The 18,490-nt window shown below is 42.2% G+C and overlaps 1 protein-coding gene across 1 annotated transcript; it reads left to right on the top strand.

Annotated features, from left to right (window-relative positions):
• The first annotated feature begins 480 nt into the window (after positions 1-480).
• Positions 481-18,426, top strand: alg5 (ALG5 dolichyl-phosphate beta-glucosyltransferase). Its single transcript, XM_084319812.1, has 10 exons — positions 481-789; positions 1,255-1,423; positions 3,694-3,740; positions 5,560-5,628; positions 7,293-7,385; positions 9,373-9,486; positions 12,034-12,093; positions 15,133-15,284; positions 16,911-16,996; positions 17,464-18,426. Exons 1-10 carry the CDS (start codon positions 727-729, stop codon positions 17,577-17,579), a joined length of 969 nt encoding a protein of 322 aa, XP_084175938.1. The 5' UTR covers positions 481-726; the 3' UTR covers positions 17,580-18,426.
• Positions 18,427-18,490: the final 64 nt, after the last annotated feature.

The following is an 18,490-nucleotide window of genomic DNA, read 5'->3' as shown; positions in this document are numbered from 1 at the left end:
CCAGTGCCCGGTTATGTTCCTGCACCGACACCAAGAGTCAACATGTTAGTGTTAACATGACAGCCGATAATAGTTTCCTTCAACCACCTCAGGCTGTGCAATTTGATGCCATAGGGTTGAATCTTCCTTATTTTGGTATCTTAACTTTGTAGTGCCGAGAGATGAGTCGTAGACGGAAAATGCATTACAGCATAAAAGTCTATTTAAGTGGAATATCCCTTTTTGAATTAAAAATATAAAATAAAAAGTACTAAACAAGCATAATGGAATCATCACGCATATCGATTCGGATTATACAGGCATCTTCTGGAATAATCTAGAGTGGTAAAATGATAGAGGTGGCAATGAAATGCTGCAGTACAACAGATATGAATCATCCCATCCACTAGGGGTCGTTGTGTCTTTGAAATACACGCATACAGATTTGTCAGGTGAACTCTTGCGTCGCACTGATGACGTGTTAGTTTGGGATACTTCCGCGTAGTGTATAGTTGTGAGCAGAGCCGCACATAGATGGAAGTTCATTGAATTGTCAACACAGCAGTCATTCAAATGCAAAGGCTTTGATGCTCTGTCTTCACTCACACCCGCGTAGTCTCGATCTCTAGAGACGTATAACTACAAGAAGGAAAAGCACAGACAAGTATTAAGCTTGTAGCAGGCTAGCCTTGTCAGCTAGCCACTTCTCGAGAGTGGTGGTCAGTCACTGACAGCAGGGAATGGATCATGGATTTCCTTTGTGATTTAGTTCAAGGATTGGTCGCATTGGCAGCTGTAGGGTTGATTGTGGTATGTATCTGTCAGTAAGATGCTCTTTTCTTAATCTGATTTATATTGTGATATGTAAAGCTATCTGTATGGTAAGGAGGCTGTAACTCACTCGTCTGTTCTGAACCCCATGGCATGACCATCAATAACACTTGAAGACAAAAGGCAGTTATTGTTTTGCCCTTTGAGCCTGTGGAGTGGATTGCTATATACCAATGAATGTGATTGTAGATGTTTTCAGTATGATTTGAAACATTCCAGGTGTAGATTTTGTGTGTAAGATTAGATTTGTGCGAATTGGGACATTCTACTGGTGTTGCTGCAACGACTGTCTACTGCCCATTGAAAGCAATATAGTCTTCTGAGAAACAAATCCATAAAAAACAGTACACCTGAAAGAGTTGCATATCCTGTGTCATTTAGCTCTAGGCTGAGCCTGTAATGAGGTTGGGAACCAGACTGTAATTCTCACATTTCACCTTTCAGCTGCTTGTCATAGCTCACATAACGGCCAGTATGGTGGATCTAACACGTCATGAGAAGGAGAAATACTTCCTGACTGCCACCGGGGAGAAGGAGCCGTTCCCCTGCATCCAGGACCCGGCCTCCAGGGAGCTCTCTATAGTGGTCCCAGCCTATAACGAGGAGCTCAGGAGTGAGTGATGGATATCATCATGTGTCTCCATTCCATGTTTTCTGCACCGTTCTTCTGCTACTTGTAGCTTACAGAGTAACTTAAAAGGTAGAATATGTAATGCTGCCAAACAGCGACCTCTAGGCAAAAGAGCCCTGCTTAGTATTGCACTTTGTTTACATGTTTTGTTTTGGTCTGAGGTGTGGGTTGGAGTTTAGTAACTTATTATACTGTGAATTTCTCCAGACCCTGGCAGAGCCTGAGGTGTGGCCAGCAGTAGCACCTCCTCCCCCATATCCCCACTGAAATCAAACCACAGCGAGACTCTTCTGCCTAGTTTGATGGCACCATAGATTCTACCTTTTTTTTAATTGGCTTTTCAACCATTTTAACTTTAGCAAATGTACCAGAATATCTAGTGATGAAGGACACCACATTTACATCAAATATCTTATTTCTCAAATAATTAAAATGCGAAAGGAACCAAATACAACCTTTTGAAATCGTGGAAGATGAGGCCTTACTGGAGCTGCATAAATGATTTATAAACGGGCCCTATGAGAAAAAAAACCTGCCCTCTTTTCTTGATCCTCCAATCACAATAGTTGCTTTCCTTGGAAAAACTAGGTAAATTACCGATACATCTACCTAAAGGGCAAGGCCATCAATTTTTTAAAGGGCATTGCTATTCCTAGCACTATTTGGGCAACTTTACACAATTCCTGTGAGTCTATGGAAGACATCTGTAAGGTTTATTTAAAAAGGTTTTATATTTCTAATGGAGTACTCAAAAGCATCATTTTCCAGCCTCAAGATTTCAGCCTGTTATTGGCTGGGCTCCGCCCATAAGCACTTTCAGTGACAGTCATCCACACAGTCTGCGAGTGGCAGACAGAGAGAGAGAGAGCACTGTGTAAACACAGCTGCGTGCGAGGTACGCAGGTCCCCTTCTCTTTCTCTCTCTCCCTCTCCCTTTTGAGGAAGTCTTCCACTGTGCCGCGCGCTGCCTACAGCTATAGACGGGGCGTTTCGGTTATGCTCCCGAATTGAGAGAGAGGGGGAGAGAGAGAGACAGACAGACCGAGAGACGACAGCGAGATGCGCGTGTGTGTATGTGTGCTCTGTCGCGAGGGTCTATCTGATTCTCCCTCCCTCTCTCTCTCGCTCGCTCTGTCAAACCCTGTTTGGTGCGCTACAACCACAGAGCCAATCGGATCACTATCCGGCTCCATCCTCGCCACGTGACGTCACCATGCGAGTCAAATCAGAATGACCTGATTTTTTTCTACCAGGAAATGAATGACCTGAATGACGGCAATCCGCCAATATGGTATTTAGAGACACAAACACATTGATACTAACTCCTATTACTATAATGCAATGCTAGACACTGAAAAAAGACATTTATAATGCATGTCACCTTTAAATATGTCTCTTCCTTTTTAACCTTTGAGAAGTGGTGTGGTCATAAGCAGAATGTTGGAACCGGTTCCAGAGCCAGGATAGGCAGGCCAGGCTGGGTCAGGTCACATGATCAGCTTACCCTCCTCGGATGCTAATTTCTCAGTGCAATGGGAAAGCAATAGGAGTATAAGTCCAATACATGCAGGATTTGATGGAAAACGGAGAACTTAGTGTTTCCAACTGAATGAGCCACAGACAAATTAAGTGTTAACTGTTTTTCAAAAGAAACTGTAATATTGTCTCACGATCCACCTATATTTTCTGTCGTTGCAATTGTTTCACTTCTGCAACATATGAGTGGGGATGGAAATGAGAATGCATGCACCATGTTGTTAGGGAACTCCAAATGTTTTAGGAGTAACCTTTTTCATGGGAACCCAAAACTATTGCAAGGGGATGCAAAACAATCTATTGTCTTTTTTTCCCCTTCTCAGTAAACTGTTTTATTTGGTTCAGGCTAATATTATTTGTAACTATAAGAATAAAGTAATGTGGAGGTGGTTGCTGTCCACTAGGCTACATGTTAATATGTGAGTTGCTGTTTTCCGGGGCTGGAGTTCAACTTAAAATAACTGCCTACCAGTAAGGTGTGAATTGTATGTGTCCTGGCTTCCATGGTGAATGAAAAAGTTTATTTTAAAATTGACACCACAGCTACATTGGACCAGCCACAGTGGACAGACCAGATGTGTGTTTATAGCACAAGTGCTAGTTTTCAACACTAGTCCATTGAGGCTTTTCTAAAAGATATAATAAATGGTCATTTTAAAGCTGCACTATATTACAGTAGATGTAATAGTAACTGGTAAATGTGTGTATCATTTCAGTGCCTGTGATGATGGAGGAGACAATGGATTACTTGGAGAACAGACAGGTCAGTGATTACTTGGGGAAGAAAGTTTAAAGGGGAAGAAGGAGTGAAGAATGTACCACGGATATTATGTGGGTAAATATCAGCCTGGGACTACGGGGAGGTGGACCCTCAACGTAGGAAAAGAAGAGAGGCCACATAGAGTAAAACTTGTCTGTAGACCCTCTGAGTGTGTGTCTGATTTTCTTTATAGTTTAAAGGTCCTGTGTCTTATAAATGGCCTTTTCCAGTGTTTAGCATTGTTTCCTAATTCTCATTTTGGCGGATTGCTCCAATTCAGTTTAGACAATATCCTCCCCCAGTGAATTAAGCTATTCTGATTTGACTCGCTGTCCTACGTAGCAAGGAGCTGATCTGCAGTAACGCCCCCTCTATGGTTGTAGCGCAACCATTCGCTCAACAACAGAGCGAGTGGAAATACCTACACTTCCTCAAGCGGGTGCCGACAGAGACAGCAGAGAACGAGGGAGAGATAGAGAGAGGGGCAGGAGCTTCTCTCGAAACACACCCATTTACACACACAACCTCCCGACCGGCGTGCCACGGGGATGGGGCTTCTCCACTCGCATATCACTGTCAAAATATCTTTGACTCCCACGCGCGTGCCCGTATTCCGATCCATGCAATAATATTCACAGGGGTATATATTGTCATTTGAAACAAGTTACCAATGCATTGTCCCGTGGGATTATGCCCCCCGCGGCGAAATTAATTAGTATCCCCCTCCTCTATCTCTCTCTCTGTCAGTGTCTGCCAGTGCAGACTGGGTGACTGTCACTCAAAGCGCTTATGGGCGGAGCCAAGCCCAAAACAGCTTTTTCTATTTTTCTCCCATCCCAATTTCGTATCATCCAATTCTACCCTCCCCTGTCTCGAATGCTGTTAGGCCATGCCTCCCACAAGCCGGCTGCAATGTGGACGAAGCCTTACATCACGTGTCCCCTCCGGTACACGAGGAGGCAGCCGTCACATCTTTTCACCTGCACAGCGCGATCTCTCAGCGGCGAGGGTCTGCGTGGGAGGGACACGCCGCCCCCGTTGCTTCCTGATTCTGCTGCGCAGGCGCACCAACCGACCTGTAGGAGTCGCTGTCCAGAACGTCCGATCCCCACCCACCAGCTTCCCACCCCTAACACTGCCAATTGCGTTAGTATGAACGACCAGCCAAGCTGGTAGCAATGCCGAGAGCTGGGCTCGAACCCAGCATCTCCTGCATTAGTGGCGAGCGCCTTGCCCACTGCGCCACTTAGCCGCCCCCAACAGCTTGAAAAAATGCTGCAAAACAATGACTTTTTTTTGTTGATGTGTTCCATAGACTCACAGGAATTGTGTAAAGTTGCCCAAATAGTGAAAGGAATAGCAAGACATGTCCCCTTTAATACAATTAAGAATAAATGTAATCCAAAGGGCATGAGAAGGGGGTATGGAGGATTTCCAATGAAGTAAGATTAACCGTCTTGCTAACAAAGTAACAAGCCAAAACCTCTTTATTAGTCTTTGTCAGTTGTAATAAGGGCGAGGAAACACCAAATAACGCAGTCAAAGGGTCTGGTTCAACCTGGGTACTACATAATTCAGAGAGTGTATCAAAGATATTTCTATTCTAATAGAACAAAAGAACTGCTGACTGGAGTGGCCTACTTCTTGAATCCTTTTTCACATTCTATCCAAAGCCATTGCCCTGGAGCGCAAAGAAGACAAAACTCTACTTTGCTTTGACCGTAGCTGTTATCCTCAAATATGCCACCAGGTGGGTGTATTAGACCAAATAAATCAACCCTTTGTGAATCCATGGTCTAACAACCTGTCTCTTCCACTACAGAAACGGCACCCTTCGTTTACCTATGAGGTCATTGTAGTTGATGATGGCAGTAAGGACAAAACTACACAGGTAATGATATCCCTTTTGGCTGTGCAGTACTACCGGCACTTCTGGCTTTTACCCACTTCCTTTTTTGGCACCTCCATGTGCATAATAGGCATGCATAGCCAAATGTTAGCAAGTCTTTGATTGTGCAGTGTACACCTTTTTTAGGGATGCACCAATGCTGTCTGATACCAGGCTAAAATAGAGTATCATTAGGGGTTATTTCTCCAATACTTAAATCCTGATACCAAGGAATTTATATCACGAGTCAAAGCAAGGTGGCTTAATTTGCTGCATTTTAACACATCCAAGTATGTTAGATCTCTCTAATGGATAAGAATGTAATGTACTGTAATTTTCGGACTATAAGGCGCACCTGAGTATAAGCCGCAGCAGCTAAATTGAATGATGTGTACATATATAAGCCGCACTGGACTATAAGCCGCAGGTGTTTTAATGTTTAATTACCATATGTAAGGATTCGTGCACAGAGGGGATTGTCGGGAAAGAGATGGCTGTTTGAGGAAGCTCCCATTTATTAACATATGGCGCGGACCGGCCATAGCTCGGTATACGCTGCGGCCGGCTAGCGTGGGGAAAAAAAGATATATATAATAATAATAATAATAAAATAAAGTGGCCGTTAGCTGTAAAAATCCATAGATTAGCTGCACCGTTATATAAGCCGCAGGGTCGAAAAATGGGAGAAAAGGCGTGGCTTATAGTCCGAAAATTACGGTAAATGATATCAATAATTTTTGCCCAGTGACTCCAAACCAATGGTCTATGTTTAGTAAAACGGATGGTTTAAGTCTAGCCTATACTGTTTAGTAAAGCTGATGGTCTAAGTCTAGTTTAGCCTATACTGTTTAGTAAAGCTGATGGTCTAAGTCTAGTCTAGCCTATACTGTTTAGTAAAGCTGATGGTCTAAGTCTAGTCTAGCCTATACTGTTTAGTAAAGCTGATGGTCTAAGTCTAGTCTAGCCTATACTGTTTAGTAAAGCTGATGGTCTAAGTCTAGCCTATACTGTTCATCATTAAATACTAGGGGTGTAAAGGTACACATATCTGTACCGAACCGTTTCAGTACTGGACCTAAGGTTCAGTACGGCTGTGTACCGAACTAATACAACAGTACGTTAACCACTAATGAACGCACGTGCAGAACTTTCTTTTGCGTGCAGAATTTAATTCAAAACTCGATTATTCATTTCAATATAAAATATTAGTTGACAGCCATACAAGTACAATTAATTACTGCACAGTGCACTGCACACTACATCACCCCTGAGTGGAACATGGAAAGCCAAACTTTCCCCCACTGTACCGAAAACCCGTACCGAACCGTGACTTCAAAACCGTGACTTTAAATACAGCTCAAACATATATATTATTATATATTACTAGCACATTTGTAAAATTCCAGTTCAACATACATATTCTCCCCAGAAATAGTATCGCTCAACACTCAAATGTTTGAGAGTGGCACCTTGTTGATGGGACTTCCTGTACAAAGAGAATGTTTATACTGAAGAATGGCTGTTCTGGGGGAAGGGGAACTACCATTTGACTGCGACCACAAAACCTTCCTCATTCCATGTTCACTTTATTCATTGAAAAGGCTTAAGTTTGGACATTGATAATGTTTCTACCATCTGAACGCCTGCTGGTGCTTTCTTCTCCCCAGGTGGCCCTGGGGTACACAGGGAGGTACGGAGCCGACAAGGTGCGGGTTCTGACGCTGGTGCATAACCGAGGGAAAGGAGGCGCTGTGAGGATGGTGAGACATTTGACCTCAAATTCATGTTTCAGAAATATCTCGGCGAATGTGCAGGAATTTGTCTTGGTGAGTGTGACTGGTGCGGAGACACATCAGCTCACAGTTCCATGGTGCGAGGAAAACTGTACCTCACACACAGTACAGCCCGTAGAGACAGGGTCACATTGAACTATGCCCAATTTAAGAAATGGTAAATGGGTCTATGTAGTGCATACATATTGGTTTATGTAGCGCTTTTATTCAACGCACCAACTGATGCCTCACATTCACCCATTCACTCATCCGTGGCGGAGGAGACCATGCACGTCATCATCAGGTATAGAGTCTGAAGCTGCTCCAGATGATGAATTCGGAACGATCAGTTTCCAATTCATTGTCATTGGAGCAGCTCCAAGCTTCACGCCTGATATCACAGGTTGTGTCTTCTCTGGTTTCTGGCTTTGGGAGGCCTAGTAGCTCATGTTCAAACATTATTGAACTTTCCTAGGCCATGGAAATAACATATTGGAATTTAGAATTTAGCAACGTCTCAGAGTAATAATAATAATTCATACTAATAATTCATTACATTTATAGCGCTTTTCTAGACACTGTTGTGCTCCCCACAATGTAGGGTGGAAATTGTATTTTTTTTTTTTTTCTTTTTTTTTTTTACTTTTGTTTAAAGGATAACTCCACTTTTTTTTTAAATTAGCTTATTTAACATCTTCCCTGGAGTTAGACAAGAAGATGCATACCTTTTTTGTCTCTGTGCGTGCATTTTAGCTTTGGGAATAGACGCTCCGTTAGCATAGCTTAGCTTCATCACTGGAAGTGGGGGAGGACAGTAGCCTTACAGTGCCTTACAGTGTATTGCAAGGTCTGACATTGACCAAACTTGATATGCATGACCTTGGTGGGCTCTAGGTCAACTCCTGAAAAGGGGGTCAATGTCAGACTTTGCAATCAAAAGTTAGGGGGCTAATAACCCTTGCCATAATTTCAGTGCGCCCCTAACTTTTGATTGCAAGGTCTGACATTGACCCCCTTTTCAGGAGTTGACCTAGAGCCCACCAAGGTCATGCATATCAAGTTTGGTCAATGTCAGACCTTGCAATACACTGTAAGGCACTGTAAGGCTACTGTCCTCCCCCACTTCCAGTGATGAAGCTAAGCTATGCTAACGGAGCGTCTATTCCCAAAGCTAAAATGCACGCACAGAGACAAAAAAGGTATGTATCTTCTTGTCTAACTCCAGGGAAGATGTTAAATAAGCTAATTTAAAAAAAAAAGTGGAGTTATCCTTTAACTCTGTTAATAAATAAATACAAAATACAATGGCTGCCATACACTGGCACTAGGCACACATCACACTACACACAATGGCTGAACGGCTCAGAAGACAGCGATTGATATCAGCCAATTAAGGGGAAGGGAGGATTAGGTGGCCTTGATGTCAGAGACCTGATTGGGAATTTGGCCAGGAACATCGGGGAACTCTTTGCGATAAGCGCCCTGGGTTCTCTGTAATGACCGAGATTGAGTCAGGACCTCGGTTTAGTGTCTCATCCGAAGGACGTCACTCACAGCTGTACGGTGTCCCTATCACTGTAACAGGGGCATTGTTACTGACTAGTCCAGAGGACAGAGTGCCCCCTGCTGGACAACAACACCACTTGCCAACAACAGCCTTGACCGGGGCTCGAACCGGTGATCTTCCGATCATGAGTCCGGTGCTCTACTCAATATGTAGCCACGCTGCCGGACTAAGTTACACACTAGACAAGTAACGTCTCCCAGTAGACCAGTAACGTCTCCCAATAGAGTCTGAGTAGACTAGACCAGTAACATCTCCCAGTAGAGTCTCAGAGTAGACCAGTAACGCGTCTCCCAGTGGAGTGTCTTGTGTGTTGACTGGGCCACGGGAGCAGGAAGAACTGATGCAAAGGAATGCAACGCTGCTGTCATTCCAACTTGTATTGATTTGAGTATTTCCGTCTCCTCCCAGGGAACCCTGAGCTGCAGAGGGAAGGTCATCCTGATGGCAGACGCTGACGGGGCCACGAAGTTTGCCGACATTGAAAAGGTGGAGGCCGGCCTTCGCAACATCAACCCTAAACCGGTGAGAGCTTGTGTTGTCATTCTGCACTATACTGTCCTTAACTGAAGCACAGCTGTGTGTGTGTGTGCGTCTCTGATATTTCAGCAAAAAAAAAACGATGTTGTTGTTAATGAGAATAACAGAGAGGTTCTCATTCTAGAGCATACCATATCGCAACTGGGCTACAATTGTAAACTTTTAGTCTTCATATTTTGAAGCCTGTGTCATGTCCATAAGTTGGGTGTTAGAGGCCTTCAGGTGGCCGGTCTTCCGAAGGGAAGAGCCAAACAGTTGGCAAGATATTGCTCAGTGTCAGTTATTATTGGCAGCCGTGCAATTTGGAGAAGACGCTGCTATCTGTACCCATGAGCTGTGTGCCACTTGTCTGGTTCATCATCCTATGTGTGTGTGTAACTTTGGTTGCCATTGCCAATTTGGGCACGAATGTAACAGAATAACCCACAATGTCCAATTGCACTGATAATATTTGTGTCCTTTAGACATCGTCTTTATGTGGATTGGACATAAATAAAGATTCTAAATGTGTGAGTGGTTGCCCCGTGGGGTCTTTACAGAACATGCAGGCGTAACAGAATAGTGGATTTGATATCATAGGATATCACATCTATTTCCAGCTCCTCTATACTGCTTAGTAAGCGTCCCCGCGTCCGGCCTGGCATGTTTAGTCTGTGTCAGCGATGAATGATTCAGATGTGTTGCTGCTGCCGACACCTCTGATGTTGTTATTGTCCATGAGGACCGTTCATTTTAGAGGTCAACTGTGCTTTCTATTTAAGCACCTTGGGTTTCCTGAAAGGCGCTATATAAATTTAAGAGATTATTATTATTAGATATACAGCCTAACCAAGCTGCTGAAATGTCAGCAACTGGAGCAGAGTATTTCACTGCTACATGACGTATGTAAACTCCTGTGTCATGTTGTGGCGGGGTTCTCTCTAGAATCCTCCAAAACAAATCCTGCAAACAATGGTGCAGACGGATAAAGTATCTTGGTGTTGTTTTATTCGCCGGCCTCCCACGGTGCAGAGGTGACATTATTTTATTTAAAACAGTGACACAAGCGAAATAACAAAACAAAACTACACTATACCTACAATATACAATGAGTTCCACAATAACTCACATTCTCACAATACTAAACAGACTAACAAAACACTTACGGAGCTTCGCTATGTTACCTACTTTGTAACTGAGCAGGTGAAGACTCATTTGTCTGGACAGAACGGCCCTCGTGTACACCTGGTATGGCCTCCCTCATACCAGGCTTCACACAGGTGCCACACATAATTAACTAACACTTCCTACACAGGTGCTACACATCAATTAACTAACACTTCCTACACAGGTGCTACAAATCAATTAATTAACAATTTCCTACACACTATACAAATGTTTTCATTAACCTAAACCAAGCAAATAGCAACACCAATAAAAACCACAACCATGATATAATAAATGTATGTATGTATGATAATATGAATGAATGAATGTATGTATGGTGATATGAATGAATGTAGCACTCCCAGGTGTGCACCCTTAGTTGTGATGAATGAATGAATGAATGAATGAATGAATGAATGAATGAATGAATGAATGAATGAATGAAAACTTTATTAACAGATTGCAGAATGGGTACAGTACAGTACAGCTCAATACATACAATTGTTAAGGGGATGCAGACCAGAGAAAGACTTTCGTCTTGTTTACATCAGGGTCCCCCATTTTCAAGTGATACTGACGGTAAAGGAAATTAATGGGGGGGGGTTTGACGTTCTCAGTACAATAACAGAAGGGAATGGTGAATGTTTGGTGTGCGTGTGTATGCACGCTGCTCGCAGTCACACATGTACATGCAATAGGCTAGTTGTGGGGAGCCTTGGAGTGGCTGATCTCACTAGGGGAAACGGGTTAGCACGGTTTCAGTATCTGCTATCATTTGCAGCTGGTGAAAGGGGCGCTTTCTGCACCCTTGAAGTGGACACTGTTATTATGCTTCAACCTGGTAGTCAATTATGCACATTTATTACATGGCGTTTTCACATTCGCCGAAATGCTTGCTTGTGATTGGTCAATAGCCCCCGACAGCGGTGAATTATTTTTCGATAACCACCAGTGATTATTGTTTTTCGCAGCTGGAGTAATCAAGCCCCACTGACACACACTGTTTCAGTGCAGCCAATCAGACACACCTGCCGGGCTGCCCGCGATAATAATAATCACTTTATTTGGGCTGACAGAGCCACAGAACAACTGCGATTTGTCAAATGAATTAGGTATATTGTTAGTAAGTTAGCCATGTAATAAGCGGGATAATGTATAGCTATACTCGGTCATCATCGCAAAATAATTGACCTTCACTGACGTTTAAAACACCTCGCCGAGGCGGCTCGGTATTTTAAACTCCGTGTCGGTCAATTATTTTGCGACAATGACCTCGTAGCTATACATTATCCCTTACATGTACTCTAACAGGCAAGTTTCTTAATATTTGATGTCACTTACATTTATGTCCCTTTATGCTTGTAATTCATAATTTGTGTGTTTTAGGAGAACATGGCTATTGCCTGTGGTTCCAGAGCTCATCTGGAGGATGAATCTGTTGCTGAGGTAATTGTTGGTGTTGCCGTTACAGCTGGTTGTTATGGAAAAATAAATATCATGATATTTTCCGAAGATATCCATAATGTAGTATCACCATATCTGCCTAGGTATGTCAAATCACATGTCTGATAATCCAATAGCTGCTCAATTGGATGGCACGGCAATAGGAAGTATGACACAGTATCAAAAAGAAACTGCAATTTTCACTTGACATTCTCAAATATTTCTTTATTTATTTTTAAATATGGTTTAATATTTTCTTCTGCATCATTAATTTAGACAACAAATTGTGTGTCACGATTCACAATGTATAAGCAAAAAAACAACTCATGATTCAATAACACAGATGGACGATAAGCAATATTCTGCCACCCATCTTGTGTCTGTTTGATAGTCTGTCCTTCAGTGTTCTGGTGGCTCACCAAGCTATGGAGCGTACCATGTAATCGCAATGTCCCAGGTTTGAATCCAGCCGAGGACATAATATGTCTCTCCCCAATACTTCATATCACTGTGCCATCAAAAACGATGTATACACTGCTCATCTGTCTGTCTTAACACATTGGGTGCCATGCATTATGCCCATCTTTACCACCCTCTGCCAGCGCTGTAACCCTATGGAGTGGCTCACCTTCTTTGCAGGGCTATAACTTTTTAAATATTATAGCTATATCGACATTACTATGGCCCATTCAACATCGGGTATCTATCGTTCAGGATGTGGGAACCAGGGTTAGAAATTAACGGGGGCTTGGGGCATTAATGCCCTTGAAAATGGACAAAATTCCCTCAAATCAGTTAAGGGGGGCACAAAATGCCCCCGACAGTTTACTAATTATATATATATATTTATCCGGTAATTACCGTTTTATCCTGTGAAAATAATTCCCTCGCGACTATGTGGTTTGCTGATGAGAATGGCGGGCGGGAGCTTGGTGCCACTGCTGGATTAGCGAGATGAGAAGCATGCAACTGCAGAGCCGCAGAGCTCACAGTTGTGCCCGCACTACTGCACAACAGTGCAATACTCTAATTCAGCCATTGGGCTATTCAGCCATTGGGTGGGTGGCGCTGCTGAGCGGTCCCCAGACCGGACCTGAGAGCGCCGCTGGCTCTGCGGCTCTGCAGTTGCATACTATTGGGATGAGTTTATCGCTTCGTTGGGAGGCGGAGACAGGGCTGTACACTGCGACGAGATGATCGCAAATTGCCCCCTAATTTGGCCGGTGTGAGTGGAAAATAATATCTGGGGGCAAGCTTGCAAGTAGTGATTTCAACCCTTCATTCGCATTTCACTCCTAAATTAATCCATACAAATTGGATAAAAAAAATAGTAAAACATTAGCCTACAACCAGGGCTGTAGTACAGTGCGACATAATGTTGCGGTTGTAATTTCATTAGACAGACCAGCAATAATAATAATAACATGCAATTTAATTGACACGAGCAATGGGCTAACGTTAGCTGCTAATATGACTGCAAGGTATGACACAAGGTATCCATTAGGACTATGCTAAGCTAACTAGCGTTAGCTACTGCTAACCCTGGAAAACGGTCAAAGCGGACTCCACAACACTAGTTTCATTCGTGAGGAAAGGGGGTGGGTTATATTGACAACACTTGACAACAGAAGTTTAAACATAACTTCATATTTATTGGTTATTCATTTCTGTATATCATCCAGTTTCGATCTCCGTGTGTTAAACTCTTCCTGTTTACATTCGAGTGTGACGTCATCACCTACGGTAGACGATCAAAACGCGAACCTAGAACAAAACCCGAGGGGGGGGGCTGGCTCTCTCGTTCGTTCTCGCCCCCTCTCTCTCTCTCGCTCTCTCTCTACATTCAATGATTTAAAGCAGCCAAACGTTACAGACAGTATAAATACTAACTGGATAGTTGATGATATAAACATTTAATTTCATTATGTGAAATATTCTAAAATCATTAAGTCTGCTATAAGCCATTATCCCTTTGTGTGTGATTATTATTTTATATATCATTTATTGCAAAGCTTGTCGTGAGACTCCGGCTGCAAACACGGCTAGTGTTCGAGGAGCTTGTGTGGATCTTTTTGTCCGCGGGACGAAGACTGTCAAAACATTTGGATGTAAGGATGTTTAATAACTGTTTATCATAAAATGTCAGTGCCCCTGAAAAAAAAAAAAAAACGAAAATCAATTAAGGGGGGCAAAAAAAGCCCTTGAATTTTTTTTTATTTCTAACCCTGGTGGGAACGTTATATTTTTCCATTCATACATTGTCGTGTTAGTACCGTCGAGAATATAAGTATGTTTTTAGACTGTATAGCAGTCATTCCTAGAATGCGCGCTATAGGCCCCGATGCGTATTATACATTATCGATTGGCGTTTCGTCCCTATACATGCTATATAAAAAAAATTCAAACGCATATGATCGCTATACATTATGCTCCATCATGCGTGAAGGAAAGGGGGGGGGGGGTCGTTTATGATTCCTTGATTGTCAGTAATGGCTTTCTTTAGTAAGACCATACGTTGATCGGACAGATTGCAATGAAATACATGGACAATCGAGCTGGAAATAACGTTAGGTTCCTCTTACCTGTGCCCGATGAGACTGGAGGAAAAAGATTCCAATTATTTGACGTCGATCTGCTAGATCCATTTTCCGTTTGTATGACGCAATAAACGCCGAAAGCATATTGATTCTTGCGTCTCGAAAGCGATCCAATGCACTCAAGGTGTGTATATTGATCCACGCTACAAGATATCTCTGTCGGAGCCTTTTCCCCGAAATCCACCAGGCGGCGGTATTGAGGCGTTGCAATATCAGACAGGGTCCAGCTAGCTCCCGGAGGCTTCCTGGATGAATTATGAATGCCAATAGCGAATAAAAGAAATAACGATCATAACAACAAGTTTACTCGTTGTTGGCACTCAACGCATGGCGGCCAATAACGAGTATACTCGTTATTGGCAATTAATGTGTTAAGAAGTGAGTTGTTATTAATCACGTACACAGACTGGTAATGGTAACTGCTGTCTTTATGTCTCTGTGATAGCGCTCTATGTTTCGTACCGTCCTGATGTACGGGTTCCACTTCCTGGTGTGGTTCTTCTGTGTGAAGGGGATCAAAGACACGCAGTGTGGCTTCAAGCTCTTCACCCGCGAGGCTGCCCTCAAGACCTTCTCCTCTCTTCATGTAGAGCGCTGGTGAGGATTCACTCACCTCCATAGATACATAGTAGCTTTGTGTTATGAATTTCACCATAGATACATAGTAGCTTTGTGTTATGAATTTCACCATAGATACATAATAGCTTTGTGTTATGAATTTCACCATAGATACATAGTAGCTTTGTGTTATGAATTTCACCATAGATACATAGTAGCTTTGTGTTATGAATTTCACCATAGATACATAGTAGCTTTGTAGTATGAATTTCACCATAGATACTTAGTGTGGTATGAATTTCACCATAGATGCATTGTAGTTTTGTGATGTGAATTTCGCCATAGATACATAGTACATTTGTAGTATGAATTTCACCATAGATACATGGTAGCTTTGTGTTAATATGAATTTCACCATAGATACATAGTACATTTGTAGTATGAATTTCACCATAGATACATGGTAGCTTTGTGTTAATATGAATTTCACCATAGATACATAGTACATTTGTAGTATGAGTTTCACCATAGATACAGTCGTTTTGTGGTATGAATTTCACCATAGATACATAGTAGGTTTGTGGTATGAATTTCATGGAACATGGAATGCTATAAGCGGACAAATCTCTAGTGATCTGTGCACGAAAGCAAATTTATTTTTTTCAGCAAATCTCTTACTTACAATTACTTAGATTGTATGAACTAAGCAGGTTAAATGTTTGCAGCTCAAGCATTTAAAGGTCACTATTGGCTATTACTAGACAACACGGGCAATGACACTACAAGCCCTGCAATGTTGAATGTGTATTAATAAACTGATATATCTAGTGATCTACGCACAAGATTCTTATTAGTAGGCAATTCAGGCGCACCTTGTTTGGAAATATGGATTCATGTCATCTGGACTCTGTGAGTCGCCAGTGCATTGTGTTGCACGTTCCTGTTCAATAATGTGAGGATGGCAAAAGAGTATAACGGTAACATTGGTTTGTTAATTTAACCGTGATCACAGCAGTAATTCTTCTGTGTTCTAATGATACGCTGGAATGTCTAGAGACTTTTTTCACACATCACCGGACTAATTTGCCTAATTCTCGTGAATCTTTTCACCGCGGTGCAAACTCTGGGAACAATGGGCCAAAGGAACTAAAACGTTCTACAGTTGCTGGTAGTTCCAGTGAAAAGGTGGCTTATCTTGCTTCCTAAACCTTGGGTTCATGGACTCGCTTCCCCCACACTGAGATATGGCAGCAGCAGGCAAGGAGACCAGATATAAATATTTTATTTTAAAGTAAACTATCAATGCCACACACAAAGACAAAGCACAATAAACAGTCACGCATCCCCTACCTTGGCTCTATTTAAATGAAACCCTTTGCAACCTCCTTATAATTGTTTCAAATGAACATATTTAAAATGTGTGCGGCTTGCTGTCTGACTAGATGTTAACTGCATCTCTGTCTGTTAACTGCTGTTTTATTTATTGATTGATATTTCAATTGAAATATGGATTTCAACCATATTTTTACTGCATGGGTATAAATAAAACGTGGAACTTTAATAAAATGTTGAAATGCTATTTTGTATTACATAATTAAACACGGTGATGGTCCTTTTGGATTTAAGTCTACTACTGTTTAGACTGGCTGTTGTTTTCTGTCACAGGGCCTTTGACGTGGAACTCCTGTACATCGCCCAGTGTTTCAAAATCCCCATAGCAGAGGTGGCCGTCAACTGGACGGAGATAGAAGGTGAGTTCCTCTTGAACAGGGTTCCCACAGACATTGCAAAATGAAATTCAAAGATTTTCAAGTACTTTTCCAAGCACTATTTTTCTTTTTAAAAGCTGTTTTTTATATAGAAAATAAATCTGATCCAATATGTATGGCTTAGTTAAAACCAATTTCCGACAATTAGTTACACTTTAAATGGAAAATTTGTATTTCTTGATTCAGAACAATTTGATCATTGATGAACAACTTTCAATGCGAATGGTTGATTTGAATTCCAATGACTTTTTAAGCACCTTGTTAAAAAATTTGCTCTTTTCAGGGAATTCCAGGCCTTGATGTTTTTTTCAAAAATCAAGCAGCACCTTGTGCGAACCCTGCTTGAAGTATGTAGGCGTGTACTAAAGCCTGATAGAGGATAATCTGATAATCTGTTACAGGAAATGCTTTGAAGGATAAAAAAAGGTGTGGTGTGTTTGCTTTGCCAGGGTCCAAGTTAATCCCGGTGTGGAGCTGGCTACAGATGGGACAAGACCTGGTGTTCATCCGCTTGCGCTACATCACCGGTGCCTGGAGGCTGGAGTCTCCACGGAAGACCGACTAGCGGCACTAGCCAATCGGACGAGCCCTCGCATCCAGAGACGGCATGTGACCGGGCCGACCAAACCTCTTTTGAGTGGATTAACAGTTGTGTCCGTCGTTTGCGGCAATCAACAACATATATCTGCATTATGTTCTCTCCAAATGAGAAGTACAGACACAACTGATGAATCACTCTGGTCCTGCTGCTGTTCGGTTGACATTTGATACACAGCGGCCATCTGGGTACAGCTAACAGGCTCGTTTTGCTACCAGTCTTTCCTTATGGCTGTTAGCATTTACAGAGTCATTCATTCTTACCGCTTTACAGTCAAGTTGACAACAGAGACGGACAAATTATGAGAATGTTTACATGGCTTTCGTTGTGACAGTTTCAAATATAGAAAAGATCAGATTTTGCTCACTGACAATCTAAAAATAGGTGAGTGTACCAAAATACATGTGTGCGTGTTTGTGTGTGTGTGCGCGCGTGCGCGCGTGTGCGCGTGTGTCTGTGTGTGTGTGTACCCAGCAAGCAAACAGTTCCGGCTCCAACATGCCTCTCCGTGTTTATCTATGGCTTGTGTTGGCCACGGTTACATGCTTACTGCTGTTGCCATGGTTTTCAAGACTGTATGATGAACCACGTGCTAAGTTACTAATTTTTAATTTTGTGTCTTATCAGTTGTAAGTGAGAGACTTGTAGTGAATTGCCAAGGGATCTCTGTTTTTTTTATATCATGATTTATGGCAGGAGAAATTAACATGCCATATTCTGTCAGATGTTCATAAGGGAGGGAATGGATAGCCTATTGTATAGTTGTGGTGGATGGGTGGGATGAACCAAAATTAAAAAAATATATATATATTTATTTGAGCACTTGTTTGATTTGTTATCATGCTATCAATTGATATTCATAATATATTTAATTTCTC

Source organism: Notolepis coatsorum (assembly GCF_963971535.1).
Source record: "Notolepis coatsorum genome assembly, chromosome: 8".
Taxonomy (NCBI): domain Eukaryota; kingdom Metazoa; phylum Chordata; class Actinopteri; order Aulopiformes; family Paralepididae; genus Notolepis; species Notolepis coatsorum.
The sequence above is the reverse complement of the archived record's forward strand: the minus strand, read 5'-3'. Positions and strand labels throughout refer to the sequence as shown.